Consider the following 21,282-nt stretch of genomic DNA (forward strand, 5'->3'; position numbering starts at 1 on the left):
ACTCATAAGTTCTGCACATCGCCTTGATGAGGTGATCGTTTGACCCAAGTTTGATGAAATCCTTCAAGGGGTTTAGGAGATATAGAGCGGACACATAATGGAAGGTTTAAACCTTTGACCCTAAGTTGTGACCTTGACCTTGAGCCGGCATGACTGACTCATGGGTTCTGCACATCGTTCTGATGAGGTGATTATTTGACCCAAGTTTTATAAAATTCCTTCAAGGGGTTTAAGAGATATAGAGCGGACACAAAATGGAAAGCTCAAACTTTTGACCTTGAGTCGTGACCTTGACCTTGAGCCGGCATGGCTGACTCATGGGTTCTGCACATCGTCTTGATGAGGTGATCATTTGACCCAACTTTTATAAAATTCCTTCAAGGGGTTTAGGAGATATAGAGCAAACACAAAATGGCAGGCTCAAACTTTTGACATTGAGTTGTGACCTTGACCTTGAACCGACAAGGCTGACTTATGGGTTCTGCACATCGTCTTGATGAGGTGGTCATTTGACCCAAGTTTCATGAAAATCCTTCAAGGGGTTTAGGAGATATGGACCGGACACGATTTTGTTACGGACGGAAGGACGGACGCAGACCATTCCTATATTCCCTCCGCCACGGCGGGGGATTAAAAAGACAGATATGTAATGCTCATATTAATGAATATTAAGGTACCTGTTCATTTGTGTGTATCAGCATCTTAAATGTTTCCTTCATGGTTTTGACAAGCAGCACCTGTGGAAAGTATGCGCTGGTATAGCGAACAGCATAAGGAAGATATAAGGATTGATTCTGTAAAACAGTCTTTTTTAGTTTCACTGATACTATGATATGATCCCTTTCCATTGTCAGACTCAGTATTTGAAAATCTCACGATAAAAACTTCGACAAGTTTATCGATGACGGTTTATGCTCTTCATATAAAACAAAAAGCAACAAATTATAACTCTATGATACAATACATTTGTGTGTCAGAGAACATAGACTTTCAAGCATATTTTCATATATCGTGTTATAACCAGGCTCAAACCAAAGTTGTATGTGTACAAAATCTGCCACGATGGTTTAATTTATTCGGTGTTGGAAATCTCTGTAAAAGTGAAAGAAATTACGCAAAAATTCATTGTGGCTGTTTAACCTTTGGCACCTTGTAAGTTTGAAACAACAGAGTAAAACAAAACAAATTCTTCAAGACATATATGGTGCTCTATTAGGGTCAGCGCACGCGTCCTATATAAATGCAAAGCGCTAAGCGTATCGTAGTTTTGTGCCCTATAACCAGAACCTGGCAATTCACCAATATGTATTCGCGCTTTGTGTTTATTGATAGACACGCGAAGCGTGAAAGTACTGCATAGGCAACCTCAACTTACTGCTAAGGCACAATGGGCAAGATGGACAAGGACGATGATTTTACCATCTTATATTCGCCATCCTATCATCACGCTTTGAAATTTCTATAAAATTAAAGAAATTTCGCAAAGATTCAGTCGGGCTGTTTAGCCTTATGGCACCTTGTAAGTTTGGAATAATAGAATTAAACAAAACAAATTCTTCAAGACATAATTATATGGTGTTCTGTTAGGGCCAGCGCATGTGTCCTATATCAAAGCGTTTATCACCTACAATCACAGCCTGGTAATTCACCAATATGCATTCGCGCTTTGTGTTATTGATAAACATGCGAAGCGCGGAGGTACTGCAGATGCAACCACAGCTTATTGCTAAGGCACAATGGCCAAGGACGATGATTTTTTCCATCTTAGATTCGCCATCCTAGCATCACTTTTTGTGATCGGCTTTTGTACACACCAATCGAATATGTACGATGACGAAGCTTAGACGCATAAGTGCAAAAAATACCAGTATCAAAAAACGTCAAGGTGCGGTTTTCCAATGTACCTTCCGGTTTCGCTATTGGACCCTCGTGTTTTGTCATCGTTCACTCGCGCGTCGCATGTTGCTTGATAAATGCGAAGCGCAAGTGCACGGTGTCGAAGCATAACATTTTTCTAATGTCGTAGCTTTGCTATCGTACCTTTCCGTTTACAAAGGAGTATGTGAAGAACGAAGATTGTGATAGCAAAACGCAAAGTTAAGATGACGAAACTGCGAGTGTAAAACCCTCGTCACTGGAATTCGTACCTTGGCACTACGTGTTTCACAAGTCCCGCTATTCGCAAAGATACGAACAATTCGGGATTCGCCTTCTTCTTACCTCGCGTGTCCCTTCATAAACCCTTCACGACCTTAGTGTTTATATTTCTATGTTTATTAAGTGGGCTTACACGTTTCTAATAAATCTATTAAGATGACATATAACCTTATATAAAAGTGTACTATGTTAACTTGTGTTGTACATATAATGATACAAATCTAAAATATTTGAATTGTATTGCATCTTTTTGTAAGGTTGAAATTCGGCAATAATGACAGTAATCAAAAGATGTATTCATTACTAGTACATATAATCAAAACCAAATTCAAAGCAAATTTTCAAATTGACAGTTCTTTACAATTCATTGACAGATAAATGTACTTCCTTTCTGTTATCTTCTAAATGACTTATATATGTTAACCTCAAACAAAACTATACTCATTTAAAGTTTAATGAAAAAGATAATTACCATAATTATCAAATTTATAAGTTGTGTCAATCGATTCTGATGTTTTGATTTAAAAAGAAAGTTCTGCTTTAAAGCTGAAGAAATGTCTATCATAATTACACACATTTAAGACATTGCCTATAAAAGCCTAACTGTTTAATCTATACGGACAATTAGTACAAAACTATATATAAAGCAATTAACATACCCATGTACTCTCTTCACTAGGACAAACTAAAAAGTTTCCTACGGGTTGTTCGTTCAACATCCTGTTCATAAAAACGGAAATAAATTCTAAAGTAACTGAACCATTTCACTCATGCATCTAACATTAAACTATCTCAAAAAGTTTTAGTTTGGCAATCAAAACAGTACATAAAAAGAAGCATTACCCCCCGGTCATTATTCTATAGAAAATGTGACTCCTTTCCTGTAAAATATTGACCCCCCCCCCCCTTATAAAAAACTGACCCCTCCAAGTAAAATACTGACTCCCTAAAGATGACTCCCTTCGAATCTCATAGAATAACGACCCCGGTTATAATTCTATAGAAAAAGTGACTCCTTCTATGTAAAATACTCACTGCCGAAATTACTACATTCGAACTCTCATACAATATCGATTCCCGGACATTATTCTATTTAAAAAAGTTACTCTTTCCGTGTAAAACACCGGCTCCTAAAAAGACTTTCGACGACAATGTCTATTAAAAAGTGATCCCCACCAAACCTAACGGACAATTTTACTAGATCTACAACTCTAATACCCTCCATTGCCAATAGTTAACATTTTGATTGTACTACTACTACTGGTGCCGCTACTTATATTGCTATTACTACATGTACTTCTTCTTCTTCTGCTACTACTACTACTACTTCTACTACTACTACTACAACTGCTACTACTGATACTACTATACCTGCTTCCACTAATACGTCTTGTACATCTACCTCTTCTTCTCCTGCTGCTGTTGTTGCTGTCGCTTATTCCTCTGTTGCTGCTGCTGCTGCTGCTGCTGCTGCAACTGCCACTACCACTGCCACTACTACTACTACTACTACTACTTTCTATTGTTGCCGCTACCGTACTTTACTGCCACTGCTAAGTATTGCAACTTCTATTAATACTAAGTTCTATGCTAGCAGTTTCTTGTGCAGTTTTCTTCTGAAGAATTACTTCATACCGAAGTTTGCAGGGATTATTGACACTGGTGTGTTTTTTGAACGTATTGTGAATTGTTATTTTCCTGAAAAAATGTATACACCAAGATACAGCGTCTAGAAATAGAATCCCTTTTCCCGTTGCGGAATGCTCTGATTTCTGTGTCAAGTGATGGTATCTGGGGCTAATGGTCAAACGGAAGGACGGACGGACGGACGGACAAGGGCAAATCTATATGCCCCCGAGTGGGGACATAAAATGCAGCCTTAGATACATGAGTTATCACTAAATTTGACCAAATGACCGGGGGTCATTTTTTTATGGGAGTCAATATTCTTCGTGAGGTTCAGTTTACTTCACGTGGGGGAGTCATAGTACTATGATCTGGAGGTCATAATACTATGACCGGGGGGTCACTTTTTCTATAGAATAACAGACAATAAAATTGATTATCGTAGGACAAATATTGTTCTTACCTTTCAGCCTCGGCTCGAAACTCACACATGAATGTTGCGCTGCTTAAACCCTACAAAAGTATTATTGTTTTAAATATTGACATGAAAACAAGGATATGAAACAAACACCTCGATCCAACAGGAATTGCTTCGATACTAGAACATAGCCTCTCCAAAATGGAAATTTGCTTTATGACACAAAATCTTATAAAGCTTGTAAACAACATCCCCATAAAACCTGCTGTTGATACACTTTGTTGCAGAAATGTTTTAAAATGGCTACAAATGAAGCAGAAAAACTGCCCATCATGGATTCAATATAGAAAATAAGTATACTTCCTGTTCAAGGCGGCAGACAACTCGTTTTATGCTTTATTGCAGGAACATTTGAAGTATGTACCAATATTCCTGACATTTATACTAACTTTTGATTTTCGTGAGCTGGAAGCACAACTTGTTACTTCACTCATATTGTCAGAAACAACATCCACGTATGAGTGAGATTTTGTAACCGATGGTTCTCTGTCTTGTTCTGTATAAGGTAGAATTGGCTCAGTATTGTTTCTTGATAAAGGGGCTTGCGAAGATGTTTGACTCAAGTACTTAGCCGGTAAAGGCGGCGCTCGCATATCTAGGAAAAAGTCACAATAGAGCGTTAACATTGACTGCTATTCACATCTTTTCTATATAGGAAGAAAGTATTACATGTGGCTGACAGATCTTTTATTCATTTATCACAATATAAGAGTAGAACTATAAATGAATTAACAACGTTATTTTGGTTTCTTTGCAGAATTATCACATGTATGCAGTACACATACTATGTATGGCACGAAACAATATATTGGCTGTTTCCAATTTATATAGTCTACTAAAGCATTATTTCAAAGCTGCTTAAGGTGGAATGCGCCTATTTTGAAGTTATCGGGTTTCGTTCCGAAATTTTGATTAATACAAAATTCAGCATATTCCTCATAGATTGCGGGTTTTACTTTTTTGATATTTCTGTAACTTTTTTCTCTACAAACCTTCAAACACGACCATTGACGTCCATTTTTGATGAACCATAATTTCACGTCCGTCAGACTGTTTTCTTAAATCGTTCTGTTCAGTCAACAAGTATCGAGTTGCTTGTTTCTCATCATATTTTCATTTAAAAATGTCTTTGAAATGGTGTATAATTTGTGGAGATCATTTTAACGTTGAAGTCGATATTTACGTTAAAGTGACGTCAGAGCGACAAATATGACGTTTAGTTTTGAATAAAAAGTTTGCGTTAACCTTTTCTCATGTAAAGCCCAAACGATAGAATTTGACAAAAAACTAACATGATCATGAAAACTTTATTTTCTGTCGATTGAAGGAATAAAATTATGGGGTCACCGAATTCATTTTCGCGTAATATTACGTTACGCTACCCCTACCCCCAAATCACAAGATAGCGCAATTGAGTATTTTTTCATGTATCTCCTCCTTCTAGGATAAACTCTACTATTTTATTTTTCCTAGTAAAATTAAATCAAAATAGCCTTTAAAACTCTGTTACATTAGCGAAATAATTTGTGTGTAGAACTCAGATTTTAATGTTTATATTATATTCGATATATGAGAATGCGACAAAATCAACACCCCGTTACCCTTTGCGCTGAATTACATTACTCTACTCCTACCCCAGATATAAAATGCGTAATTAAATGGATTTTCTGATTCTCGTGATCAAGACAAACTCATCTTTAACCTATTTAAGTAGAATTTAATCAAAAGAGGCCTTTACAACTATTAATGATTCCATTCAACGTTACAAGTGAAATGATTTATCTCGCAAGTTAATGATAATACATGAAAACTCATGTATCGATGCACATTGAATTGTTAACATTTACAAAAATAAATTTAAAAATACTACGACAGAATATAGTGAAAATCCTTTATTTAAATTATCTCAACCTTTTAATGATAACAAGTACCAGTATAGAATTCCATCACATGCCGCTATTTCCGTGACGTATTATCTTTGCGTAAAAAATTGTTACATAAAGAATTTTATGCATCTATTAGAACTGAGGCAAACAAATATAGGCCTACATTATAAATATGTCATAGATATCATATTAGTTAATATAGGTGTATTCTTAATGAAGCAGATTCGAACAACAACCAGTCTTCAGAAAATAATACTGGGTAAACAGAATCTGGCCAACCTCGGCACAGTACGAAAAAAGTAAAACGTAGGTGAAAATGAGAAATATTCATTTTTACATAACTCGGAAAAAGTGCTAATACCACTTTTTAAAATTTAGAAAGCCTTTATGTAATTATAACATCATGTTCGAGTAAACATTATTTTATCTAACTTTATTACAAATTTTACGTTTTGGAAATATTTCGATTGTTTGGAGAGTAGTCGGACACACCGATTTCGAATAAAGTGAATCCTCCTCATAACCGCGGGAAAACAGCATGTTTGTTGTAATGAGGCTGTTGCTCTTAAAAGGTTAATTTATTTTGCAACTTGGCTAGATAGAAACAGCATCCTTTCCAAAGAGGTTTTAGCTCTCCGGAGCTGTGTGTACAAATGTTATCCTTGTATTAATAGACACATAATAGAAACATATTCCATACATAATACTGTTTCCTAATATTAGAAACATAAGAAATACTAGTAATGAAAACATTCCATGACATAAAAAAAGAAAGAAATTTTTTTAGCTCTGTTTTTCTACGCTACTGCGGGCAGTTAATCTAACCAGTGTTCCTGGATTCTGTATTCCCAACAAATAACTTCTGGAAACTCTGGAAACTGGTTTATTTGCTTAAACGCCTATTTCTACATTTAAAACATATTCAATGGCGTTGTACAATACAAGTTGAAATAAAATATTAAATATAAAATATTTTAAATAAGATTAATTAAAACGAATTAAAATAGCAATTATTAATTTAAAGTTAATGATAATACTATATTTTAAAATATTACTAACATATAATTATCACAGACAAACATTAAATTTCTGTCACTGTCACTAGCATCACTGTTTTAAAACTCAGTCAAAACTTAGAATAATGCGAAGTAGTCTCTGAAGAAATGCGTTTTCAACTTTTTCTTAAAGCAGTCAATTGAAGAACTTTGTCTGATGTTCAGCGGTAAATTGTTCCACAACTTTGGCCCTATAGTACTAAAGCTTCTATCACTAAAAGTTTTTCTCTTGTTGAAAGGGACGGTGTAACAGTCAACTGATGACTCCGAGGATCTAAGGGAGCGCTGGGGGATTTTCGGTGTTAAGAGTTCAATCAAATATGCAGGCGCATTTCCAACATGGCAATTGAACATGTACGTCAAGATCTTAAAGTTTATTCTGGTTTTGATCGGCAGCCAGTGCAAATCGTAGAGTGCCTGCTTAGAACTGTCTCTTCTTCTACGATTCAGAACTAACTTCGCACACATATTTTGAATGCGTTGCAGTTTTGCGATGTCACAATCAGAAATACCGTATAAAATAACATTACAGTAGTCTAAATGCGAAATAACCAGCGATAGCACTAAGGTTTCAGTTGCATCCTGAGTCAAATATTTGCGAATGTTTTTGATTCGGAAAAAGTTCAACATTGCCGTTCTACACTTTATTTTTATATGCTCTTTGAAAGTTAAAGTTTCGTCCAAATAGGCCCCCAAATATCTGATGTTACTCTGTCTCTTGATTTTATCACCACAAATATCTATCTCATGAATGTTTAACTTATTCAACTGAGGGGCACTTCCAAAGGCAATATGTTCAGTTTTTGAGGAATTCATTTTTAGTTTGTTACTGTTCATCCACCCATTTGAATCTGTAGCAAACTCCTCCAGTTCACCAATGGATTTAGCCTCGATGGATGGTTCGGGCTTAAAACGTGTGCTTGCGGTGTGGTCATCGGCAAAGCCATAGACGGAAATGGACGGGGGAACAATGTCAAAAATCGTTCCTGCGTACGTGAGATAGAGCCACGGCCCTAAACAGCTTCCCTGGGGGACACTACACGTAAGCTCACGTGCTGATGACACTGTTTGTTTCACACTCACGCGGCAGCTCCGTGGCCTCAGATATGAGTTCAACAAATCCAATGCAATACCAGAGACACCATACTGACATTTCAAAACGTCCAAAAGAATATCGTGATCTACCGTATCAAAAGCTGCACTAAGGTCTAATGCTATCAATGCAGTCACTTCTTGATGTTCCATAGCGTCCAAGATGTCATTAATAAGTCTCAATAAAGCCGATTCGCACGAATGATGATGCCTGTATGCGGACTGATTTTTCGGAAGGAGATTATGTTTATTTACATGTTTATTAAGTAAATACAGTGCTGCTTTCTCTATCAATTTGGACAAGAATGATAAGTTACTCACTGGCCTATAGTTTGAGAATATAAGTTCGAGACCAGCTTTCTTTAACAGAGGTCTAACTATTGCCTGTTTCCACTGCACTGGGAAGACTCCTTGAGTCAAAGAAAGATTCACTAGTCTAGTTATAATTGGGAGGAGCTCGTTTAAATATGACTTCAACACTTTTGTTGGAATAACATCAATTTCACACGACTTTGTTTGTAACTGGTTAATGAGTTTTCTAACTTCATCCTCACTAAGTTCATCAAATTTTCCAAATTCCGGCACATTTCTCATTGATGGTTTATAGTTTTCAAAATCTTTTAAGCTGTCCCGTATTTTCTGAATCTTTTCCATGATAAAGTCAGCGAATTTGTCAGCTAGCGTATTTTCATTTTCAACAACAGGCATTGGATTCTCCGACTTGCCGCCGGTGAGATCTGTCACAAATTTGTAAATTTGTAAACTTCTATCTTCACCACATAAATCAGAGGTGGAGGACGAATGATTTCGGACACGTGCCTTCTATCAAATCGTCAAGCCCTACCCGGGGACCGAACTCGCGATCAGTAGATCTGCGCTCCTACTGAGCTAAGCGGATGGGGTAAAAGAAAGAACGAAAGAAAGCAGCGGTTGTGACTGACACTCGCTGTAACTCAACGAAACCTTTCTTATATCATGAATACTGAACTTGTAGAAGTTATGATTTATTTCCAATAGCGTCTGTGGTATAAAATTTCAAAAAATTGAAAAATTAACTCTGACCCGTAAAAACCAAATTCCGCCATCAAATTATGCGAACGTATGCGTGGAGCGGGTAATTAACCGGGCAAGCCCATGGCAACTTATCTTATGGTCAGACATTACTAGGGTGGTGAAGTAAGAAACGAAATAGTAAAAATATAAGACCTCGGAATGTGCGTGCGTGCGTGTGTGCGTACTTAGGGAGGGTTAGGGATAATATTAAGAAAAAACAATATACAAACAACCTTTACTCCCTTGGAGGGGCGGTTGAGTCAAGGGTCATACCTCTGAAATCACAACCTTTAGAATATTTGAATCTGTTGTATAATATTGATCAATGATATTGTACAATAATGATGCTTTCTGTACGTGTTTCAAGTGTGAAAACTCCGAACAATAAACACAATTGCATATGCAAATATTCTTCATATTAGCTGTGTTTTACAACGGAAAACGTGTTTATTGGTACTTTGAATAAGAAGTATTTGAAAAAATAAGCTTTATCATATAGAAAGTATATTTATAGCGACTTTCAAAATTAACATGATCAATATTTTTAAGCAAAGTTGTCGTATTGGCGTATGTAATACATTCTGCATTCAAACCATTTCTCAATGAAGTCGCCAATTTTGCAGTTATAAGGACCTCTTTTGAAAGGAAAACTCTCTTTCTCACGTTCCATGATTCGTTTCACGCCTGTAGTGAACAACTGATGAATGAGAATGTAAAATACTAAGATTTGAAAAGAGATATATCGGAAAACTAAGCTATGTTTTTATTTTGGGGTAGGGGTAGCGTAACGTAATTTTACGCGAAAATGAATTCGGTGACCCCATAATTTTATTCCTTCAATCGACAGAAAATAAAGTTTTTATGATCATGTTAGTTTTTTGTCAAAGTCTATCGTTTAGGTTTTACATGAGACAAGATTAACGCAAACTTTTTATTCAAAACCAAACGTCACATTTGTCGCTCTGACGTCACTTTAACGTAAATATCGGCCTCAACGTTAAAATGATCTCCACAAATTATACACCATTTCAAAGACATTTTTAAATGAAAATATGATGAGAAACAAGCAAATCGATACTTGTGGACTGAACAGAACGATTTAAGAAAACAGTCTGACGGACGTGAAATTATGGTTCATCAAAAATGGACGTCAATGGTCGTGTTTGAAGGTTTGTAGAGAAAAAAGTTACAGAAATATCAAAAAAGTAAAATCCGCAGTCTATGAGGAATATGCTGAATTTTATATTAATCAAAATTTCGGAACGAAACCCGATAACTTCAAAATAGGCGCATTCCACCTTAAAATGTGCTGTTGTTTTTTTGTTTTTTTTTTTGCTTACCTTTTCCTTAAAGGGTTGTCTGCCTTAAAGGCGCCTGAGTATTTCTCTGTTACAGTTTTTTATAAGTTTTTAAGTTAATTTAGTGTTTTAGTACACCAACCGAAATAAACAAACACATCACTTCAATATAATGTTTATCACTGAACACAGTCACGGTCAGTGCAAGTTTTTACAGTAGATACCGACGCTAAAATACATATCAAGGTCTTCTTAGTATGTAATTTCACTACCGTTCATGAACAGGGTCAGTCTGACTGAGCCTGCAAAATTTTCTTTTTTGTCGTCTTGAGCGACCTGCGGAGTTTCTAAATTTTCTATTTTACAAATTATCAAATTGGATGTTTTAGCAATATAGAATAATTAGCTTAAGTCTAATGTCGTCTGTTTTGTTCTCTGGTTAGATATTTAATTCAATTTTAAATATTACATAAAAGATGCAACCTTTCCCGCCTGAATATCCAGTAACTTGGTTACGGTTATATACCGTTTTATACTGAACATCTATGTCATTTTCTGCATATCCACGATCTGGTATAAATAGAAAGACGATACAATATACTTAAAGCATAGTTTAATCTATATAAGGTTGATCTATACATGATTACTAAAATAGAAGTAACACGCTTACTCTTGAGCAAAATTGCTTAATATGATTTAAAGCAACTGGTGAAGTTAAGTAGAATGAGTAGTATATATATATATATGACTAGAAAAAAAAATCAAAGTTTGTCACCCTTTTTGAACCCACTGGTATAGAATTGACAACTATGTCTGGACGTTTATAGTATTTCCTCATTGGGTTTTAGTAATATGGCGTTTATATAATGTGTCCCCTGCTTTACCAGGATATGCAAATACTTCTAAATCGATCTAGGTCACCAATAATTGTCCTGGCCTAGTTGCGATCAATTTCTACATATAGTTGAACACTTCCGCGTGATTGTGTCGGGGAATCACATTTGAACATTTTGGAAGAAAAACATACATAAAGGCTATACTGACTCGATACAAAAGGATAACAGACAAAATGCTATAAAATTCTCACTACAAAAACATCCGAACGAAAACTCCAGCAAACTTCAAGTGGCATTATGCACATCTTCCTGACCAGTGTGTTTTTGGTGAATGTGTCAAACCAATTTTCAGTTGATGTGCATTTATATGTGTAAAATTAATGATAATGTCGCATAAGTATATGAAGTTGATGCTTCAGAAATGTAGAAATCGGGCTAATATAATAAAAATACTTTTCTTCAATCTTCTTCGCAATGATTTCCCTTACATAGAAGTAGTAAATTCTGACGTTAAAGGGAAGCATCTGATGTACGCTGTTTGACTATTATTATAAAAACTGCTCGAGTGAAATTAAGAAACCTCACATTTGGAAACTTAGTTCGTACTGGTAACAAAAAGAATTTGGTATATTCGGTTAAAAGCTATAATTCAATCCATCCTATTTACACACACATCTATTGCAGCTAGATTTTTACTTGAAAAAAAAAATGCACACAATTCCGCTTTAAAATCATTTAATTTTATAGAATTACAGAATACTTAATTGATAAGGTCAAGTATATAATACAACACTTACCCACAGCAGATACAAATTTGTCGCATTTTTCTTGTACACTCATTGGTTCCGTTCGTACCGACTTTCTTTTCCCTGCAATTCAATGTTTACATTAATTCATTTTAAATCCCTGCTCATTTTATGTACAGAAGTACTTATGAACTATACGGTGTTTTTTCCGGCCGCAGGCCTGTACTGATTTTATCTTTACTTCCTTCTTATATCCGGGGTGAAGGTCATTTTACACCTGATTTAGACTGTAAATCCTCTGCGGAAAAGCTAAAACTCCGCAAACGATTTATAGTCAACTCGCCGCTTGGTCAACATTGTTCCCATTTCTGTCATTTTGTATTCCTAAATGATTTCAAAATGGTCGTCCCTAACACACATTTCGGCCCCTCCTTATTTTCTTATTTTTGTCAAATTTTGCTAGATTATGATTAATATAACTAGATGTTCCGTGTAAAAATGAGTGCACACATATTTCGTGGCTTTGTGTGTACTGACTAATGCGGACATGTATCTTTTTAAAAGATACTAAAATCTTGTCTCGTTTTTTATAACTCTTGCAGATAGACATGGCGGAAATTATCTTTATACTATGGCATAGTAGTTTTGGTAAGAGTAACATGTGGGTTTTTTCAGCGTGCCATTACATGTAAAACTCGACGTCTCTAGCAGTTGCACCACGTTACCAATAAAAACAGGTATTAAGAAACAACATTTACAATACAAACCCAATCCCAAGTGAAACCGCCAGGTATTAAGGAGGCCAGATATTATACTATGTTTTTAAACGTAGTTAAACGACAATTTAAGCTAAACATCATGAAATCATTTTCTTTATACTATGGCATAGAAGTTTTGGTAAGAGTAACATATGGGTTCTTTCAGCGTGCCATTACATGTACAACTCGACGACTCTAGCAGTTGCACCACGTTACCGATGAAAACAGTTACTAAGAAACAACATTTACAATACAAACCCAATCCCAAGTCAAACTGCCAGGTATTAAGGAGGCCAGATATTATACTATGTTTTTAAACGTAGTTAAACGGCAATTTAATCTAAGCATCATTAAATCCGTCGGTTCTTCATTTCATGTATAACTCACTTACCCAGTAACTTTTTCTCGACACTGTCTGGCATGATTTACAGATATCTATATTCCTGTAAAGAACTTTATCGCTACATACAATCTCTTCTAAATTCTTACTCCTGTCTGCTTCATTTAATATCTCTTTTCAAATTCCTTTAGGGATATTCTGATTTCGACAGAATGACGCACATACGTACTGAAACGCACTAGAGTAAAGAAACAACAAACGATACTATTGAGAACAGGGACGAATAAAGATCAGGACTATCGATATTTAGGCTATCTATCGTAGCAGAAACCTATTAAATACGTAAATAAACAAACAAAGACGAACATGGCTGCCAGCTTATAGTTTTGGATGCCGTTGATAAAAAGTGCTTTGTCAGAGAAAATAATCCCCAATATCTATGCATTAAAATCACGCTAGATTAGTGCTAAGTAGTGTTACTGTTTATATTACCAACTTACAGATAATTGACCATACGCCAGGCTCTGCCTATAGGTCACGTGTTACCACAAAAATCTGAACCTCCGACATTTAGATTGATAATGGCTGCTTCTGCAACTTTACGCAATATTTCTGAGTAGATTGACGAGAACTTTCTGTGTCTTTAAAACAAATAAGGAAAGCGAGAAAGTACTTTAAGGAGTCAAACAGTAATAGTGTCAAGATTTTCCGAAGACGTAATTCGTTGGGAAAGCGTGTATATCTACGGCCTATATTCAGAAGTCAAAAGAAGACGGAAAAGGGTTACACGACGACAATAACTGAAGATTTTTACTTTTGAAAATTTTGTGCTCTTCTTCAATAACCACTAACAAGTTAATGCGTGTTTGAATAAGTATAAACTATCTGTTTATCATTCAGTTTCATTCATGCATTATTCTTAGTATTTTCTCGACTTGTACTCTATCATTATTTATGCCGCGTGTGCAAAACTGGAAAACGTGCTCTGAAGGATAATGATGCACTTACACTTTAGGTATAAATAGCCATTTTCCCTCAGTCTACAAAGATATTACACCACCGACGTCTTTCGGAGTGCATGATGATCAAGGTAACTGAGTAACTGAAGAGTTAGGGCATGAAAAATGTGGAATTTTTGGTAAATAAGTATTGTGGCTTTTAAATAAAGCAACAAATGCCTTGTTCAAATCTAGCATGCAATGTGTCTGCGGAACAAATAGACCGCCCGTGTACTCCTTTCTGTGCGGCCTCCATGCGGAGGCAGAAGGCAATGCGATTTTCCTACGATTTTGTTTAACGAAAAATTATACAAGTTTGAATAAATCGTAAGCCCGTAGCCTGTAGACATGTCACATGTGGAATTTCACAATTTCCGCACGAACATCGTAGGAGGCCGCGCGCTCATCGAGCAGCTAACGCATCATTTACCGTGGACGGCAAATGCAGTGAAATTGCATGATTTCCATATAATCTCCGTGCATTGTCCGCACGGACTTCTCCTGACAGTCACCTGAGAGGTTGTACAAAAAATGGCACAATGCCCGTATAAACTGTGAACACATACATCGTATAAGATGCCCCAAACACTGGAAGGAAAATCGTAGACTAATTTATCGCATGGCGCCAGGGCCAAATGTGAATTACGTAAAAGCTAGATTTATTCATTCAGTTGTACATACTTACATGTGATAATTTCCGTCGATGTTTTCCACATTCAATTTTCTGTGAAGACGTCTAGCGAAAACACTTCTTTAGATATTACTTAGGTTTTGGAAAATTGGAAAAGAGATAAAATTAAGATCGCTTTCTGGGCGTTCTAGAAGCCGAATGTCGGACTTGCAAAGTCCCCACTGACACCTTTTTACCATTTCAAATAAGTTTTACTCGTACATATAATTATTTTTAAAAGGACTTTATTAGCTATTTTATCGGTGTCGGGATCGCAGTGTCGGAGGGTAATATTCACAGTAATACCATCTGAAAGTGTGCGTCGATTTAAGCGCATTGATGGGTTGATCACCTATCGATTTATTGATATGATTGATAGGCAGCGTTTGGTCAATTGCCAGACTGGTTTCCCAGTCTAGCCAGCCATGTACTACTTCTACGTATTATCTAGTAAGCTTACTTGCGTCCGTAGTATTGCTTGGTATTAGTAAATATTACCAGGTGTAGCTACATCTTACCACGTTTCTTACCACGTTTTTTGGTAGGTGTTGCTTGCTATCACCTCGTTTTAGACATATGCTAGTTAAAACGAAATGGGGCGTAAGTACCTAGGACGATCGATTTTTCAAGGGAATCATCTCAGTATAATTTTACGTTATTATGTGCAGTAAGATAAGCATGCGTATATCGATGATAAAATCTGGCTTTTTCGCCACCACTGTGCTGTGTGGAATATAAATTTGACTTTATCTGTTCGTACCTCTGTTTGTCTGTTTGAGAAAAATTATATATATTGCAAAAATACGGATGACCGTCGTAAAATTGTATACGAAATGTTTTCAACATAAGCACTTGTGCACCCGAGTTCTTAGCACATTAAAGCACAACGCGCTCATAGAAAACTTTTGTGGTAGCACTGTCCGTTTTCTTCTGTCGTTCACAATTTCACTGTAAACGCTTTATTTTACTTTTATTATTTTAGCTAGGTCATCTTGGCTCAAACATAAGGTCACAGGTTCAAATGATCTAAAAGCTTGTAAACACTGAAAGTTGAAGCTTGTTAACACTTAGAAATGCCGTTGTCAATATGTCCGACTTTGCGTTGTGCAAATCTAGAAAGTATTTATTATCATTATTATTATATACCACATTTATATAGCACTCTTTACATATAAAAATACGTTCAAAAGTGCTTTACATAGAAACATTTATATAATGTTCAATAAAAAATGGCAATTGAACTATTATAGAAGAACTTAAACTGAAACAAAAATACAATATCATAAAACATTAACTGACCTATCAAAGACACAGGTCAGAGTAGAATAGAACAAAAGATATCTTACATTTTGAACAGACGGAATTAAACTGGATGATGTCTGCATCACAGCATGCAAACCGTCCGGATGATTGGGTCAATCCCCACCTAAACGGTCCGGAGAACACCCATGATACATCCCACAGATAAAAAAAACACCGCCAACATTATTCCGTCACACTGGAGGTCTTAATTAAAGTAATTAATTGGCCGACAAAGTACCTATATTATAAATAAGGTAATCAGTGAGATGTTAGTTCCCAAAGAATTGTATGAAATAATGCGTCTTTAGCGCTTTTTTTGAAACTTTGCAAGGTCTTGCATTCTTATGCTAGATGGGAGGGCATTCCATAACCTCGCAGCAGCTGTCTGAAAGCTCCTGTCACCAAATCGCATTGTTCGACATTTGGGCACCACAAGTTTTAATGCATTATTCTGCGATCTCAGATTTCTGGATGGTGTATATATTTCTAGCATGTTCACTACATAAGCTGGTGATTGATCTTTGAGTGCCTTATACGTATGTGTTATAATTTTGTATTCTACCCTACATTGCACAGGAAGCCAATGGAGTTCACGCAGAACAGGCGTTATATGGTCGTATCTGGATGTTCTGGCTACGATTCTAGCTGCCGTGTTTTGGACATATTGCAGTTTGTTCATTGACTGTTTTGGAATTCCATATAGAAGAGAGTTGCAATAATCCAAACGTGATGTAACAAGAGAGTTGATTAGTGATTTGGTTGCGTTTGCGGTTATATATTGTCTGATGTGACTAATTTGCCGCAGCTGTGCCTAGGAATTCCTACACACACTATTCACATGTTGCTCCATCCTCATGTTCGAATCCAGGGAAGCACCGAGGTGCCGGACACTGCCTGATTGTTTGATTTCAGAGCCGTCCACTTTCACAGGTATGTTTGAAACAGATTGTGTCTTGTGTTCAGATGAAAATATGATTCATTCTGGGTTTTTTTAGCATTGAGTTTCAACATGTTAGTATTCATCCATTTTACTATATCCTTCAAACAACTTTCAACGCAATGAATGGTCTCTTCAATAGACATTTTTTATTGGTTTGAAGGATCGATATAAATGCGAATCTTCCGCATAGAAATGATTGTTCAGTCCGTGCTTTCTGCAGATAACTCCGACTGGTTTTGTGTACATTGTGTAGTTCTTTGGCCCCAGGACAGACCCTTGGGGTACACTGTACTTCATTAGCACTAGTTGTGGTAGCTCGCCATCTATGCATACGGTCTGGTAGCGGTCACTAAGGTATGACATCATCAATGCGAGTGGCTTGCCTGTAACACCAAAGTGACGTTCAAGGCGATGAATCAACGTCCCGTGGTCAATAGTGTCAAATGCTGCAGAGAGAACAAGCATCACAAGAATAGTCACATTGTTCTTATCCAACGATTGAAGAATGTCATTTTGGACTTTAAATAAGGCGGTTTCGGTTGAATGGAATTTCTTATAAGCAGATTGATTAACTTCATGGAGTTCGTTGTTCCTCAGATGATTTTCAATTCGAACATCTACCACTTTTGCTAAGATTTTAGACAGAAACGGCAAGTTTGACACAGGTCTGTAGTTTTTTAGGACATTAGAATCTAGGCTTGGCTTTTTTAGAAGAGGTCTTATTCGTGAATGTTTGAACGCTTTGGACACATGCGCAGCATTTAGAGATGCATTCATAATTTTTGTTATCACTGGTATTAGTTCGTCAAGACATTCTTTTAATAACCGTGTTGGGATAGGATCTAGTTCACATGATTTGTTTGCAGACTTTTTGATAATTGATTTCACTTTGTCTTCTGAGGTTTGAGTAAACTCTACATAACTGACTCCTGTGTATTCAGTTTCTGTGTCATCTAAATCAGATACAGATTGTGTTTGCGATGCTATATCGTTTCTAATTGTTTCGATCTTTCAAATAAAGAAGTCACTGAAATCGTGTGCGAGATGCCATGGAGATGAATGTGATGGTAAAACAGTATAGTATTCAACACGAGCTTGTTTTAGCATCTTATTCACTTCAGCACACTGTGTCCGGTAAATTTGGTAATCGATTGTTAGCTTACTTTCACGCCATTTCCGTTCTAATTTTCGTTTCTGATGTTTTGCTTTGTGGAGTTGCTCGGTATACCAAGGACATGAAGATCTTAACACAATAGTCTTGGTAGTCAAAGGGGCGTGTTTGTCTACTAAAGACATTAACTGATTTGAATATTCCTCCACAAATTCATCGATATCAGTATCAGATGGAGTGCACTATGTGTTAAAGAAATCTATTCTTCGTATGTCTTCTCGAAATGAGTCAATGTCGATCGAACGTAATTTCCTGTACGACACAGTTTTTCGTACTGGGGGTGGTTTGGATGCTTTAGCGTCAAATATCACAGCAAAATGATCACGTGACATCTTTCCATTTGAATCAGATAGTCCAGGATCTATGGCCTCGATATTTGAAACCGTGACATCATTATTTAACACATATTAGCAAACCTCACAGGAGTGTTGCAGTAAAAAACCAAAAACCTGACCCTCCAAAAAGCGGAATACAAATAAGTTGTAATCTGGCGTTAAAAGGTAGGTCAGTAAATCAAATTACAGAATGACAATCTTAAAATTTCAGATACCATACTTTCTACATTAAACTTAGAACTCTTCTCTTTAGAAAAAGTAGAACAAAATTGTTTACGTCAAACGACGACGACAGATACACAGCGATCACACTAAATCACTTTGACAACTTTGTCTCAGATGCACAGCTTGTGTAATCAATGTAGGTCGAATACATTTGGAGACATACGTAATACAACTTTTCTCAGATGGACAGATGGACAAATGTTGCATATTAGCTAGACCTTATCACATGATGTTCTTTCCTATCACACTACGTTGAGATGGTCCACTTACAATATCGATCATTTTAGGTGTTCACAGTCTTTATAGTTTAAATTCGCAAATATCTATCAGTACCAGTCACACATACGGCACAGATAGCTACGTCACGGATAGAAACGTAGTAATCCGTATCGATCTGTACCTGAGCGGTACCTCAAAGAAGTAATCCGTATCAATCCTTACCAACACTTCGTCAAAACGTGTTCAAGACTTATCCAAAATTTGCAAGTTTCTCCAACCTTTGATCATTCACAAAAGTTTGAGCGATCCGTAGCCATTTGAGTGTGCATTTAGTCAAACTGTGTTGAAACTTATTCATCCGTAGTCAAACGTTCTAAAACATAGTTATCCATACTGAGACGTACCTTGCCATAACAGAACGTAGTTATTCGAGGCTGTTCGTACTTAAGCGTAGTTCAACGAAGTTCACCGCAGTCCCGTCCACACGCTGGGCAAGTTGTCAGGCGCATAAAAACATAGTTCAGCGTACCTATCCGTAGTTATTAGTTGTTCTCAGTGTCTCGCAATTTTGTCCTCTATTGAGATGTATATGAGAGAAAACAGCCTTTTTATTCTCTGGTATTGAAAGGATAGCTTTCTACAGCGGCAGTTACATTACTTTCGACAGATGGTGTATTTAACAGGATTGCACACCGGTCAATTTTCGTATCCCTATTCGTGCTGAAAGGCCTACCATCAATAACTACACTCGTTGTCTGTTTGAAGGTCTGTCTGGTAGGTGCTTCCAACTTCAATTGCGACTTAGGCTTGAACAGACTCAGTCGAACCAAGTTTGCTATTAATCTTCTTACAGATTCTTACATATTTTATTGGCAAATCTAAGCTTGCCCGTTTCAGAAAACATACACGTTGGAGTAAATGACAAATCCTCTTTTAAGTCAAAGTCTTGCAAACAAAATACAAATTCACCTTACTGTAGATTAATTTTGTGTCATATGCTATTACAGCATCCGTTGCACAATCTCCATCTCAAAATACTTCATGCATAAAAAGTGACTTAAAATAGATTCTGTTGTGTGAATTGAAATCCGTTCCCACGTACATGTAATACGAAGGCTTGCAAAAGGTTCTAAAACTAAAGGGCCTCAGTAGATTTATTTCAAGTATTTTCTAATAAACGTCATTGCACTGGAATGTTGAGTCGAATAGCTAATGATATCCGTTTATATCGAGCGCAAGTTGCTTTTCAAATGACCGGGAAATTGCAGATTGAATTCCATGCAGTCATATACACTGATCAATGGACTTGTAACATTGTAAAATGGACGGAAAGACTGAAACTCGTAGCTTATCAAATGCCGTATAGGCTAAATCTACTATTACCTGTTATCTTTTGATATAGATTCAAAGAAGTTATTTGAAGAATTGTGTGGTATAAATGGACCTTTGGCCATTTTAATATGCAACCCTTTAAAGTGAGTTAAAGCTCTAAAAGCTTGGAAATTATCTGTCAAATTGGCACCCCTTTGTTGGTAAAAGATATAGCCAACCTAAGAAAGACTTACTTTGCTCACTGATGAGCTCAAGAATCAACGCCTTAAATTTGAACGAGAACTTTTGAAAACGTAATAATGGTGTGATAGTCGGGTTATTTCTATTTTGCTAACAGTTGACAAACCTAGGTGATGCACATTTAGGACAGATAAAAAGAAATGGAAGCGAACAGATAAAAACGTCCCTGTATTGCCAAGAGAACCATAAGTTGGAAAGAGATTGTGTACGAAATTCTTTAATTCTCGCGCTAGTAGTTCAAAGGCATAGTCCATCTGGTCATACAGGCACTGGACGATTCTACAAGAACTCTGTAGTATAGATAGTGAAAGAATTTTGCAATAAGTAACTTCTAAGCAAGAAATGGTCAAGAGTTCATCTTAAACACGACAATGCCTCCTTTCACAAGCACAACTTTGTTAAGTCTTATATTTTGCTTCTGAAAAGGTGAGGGTTGTAAACCATCCGCCCTATTCACCTGACTCGAGTCCCAGTGAATATTTTTTGTTTCCAAGGTGTTGACATAAGTATAAGTCCAATAGTACT

The 21,282-nt window shown here is 36.5% G+C and overlaps 1 protein-coding gene across 3 annotated transcripts in view; it reads right to left on the minus strand.

Annotated features, from left to right (window-relative positions):
• Positions 1-720: 720 nt before the first annotated feature.
• Positions 721-21,282, minus strand: part of LOC123528306 (uncharacterized) — a gene marked incomplete at its 3' end in the record, with an annotated part of 46,448 nt that continues 25,886 nt past the window's right edge. For 2 of the 3 annotated variants that reach the window (XM_053534569.1, XM_053534568.1), the window contains 6 exon segments: positions 721-737; positions 2,817-2,877; positions 4,247-4,296; positions 4,651-4,856; positions 11,129-11,215; positions 12,279-12,350. In XM_053534569.1, coding sequence (XP_053390544.1) covers positions 721-737; positions 2,817-2,877; positions 4,247-4,296; positions 4,651-4,856; positions 11,129-11,215; positions 12,279-12,350 — 493 coding nt within the window. 3 annotated transcript variants of the gene reach the window in all.

Source organism: Mercenaria mercenaria, unplaced genomic scaffold (assembly GCF_021730395.1).
Source record: "Mercenaria mercenaria strain notata unplaced genomic scaffold, MADL_Memer_1 contig_3811, whole genome shotgun sequence".
Taxonomy (NCBI): Eukaryota; Metazoa; Mollusca; class Bivalvia; order Venerida; family Veneridae; genus Mercenaria; species Mercenaria mercenaria.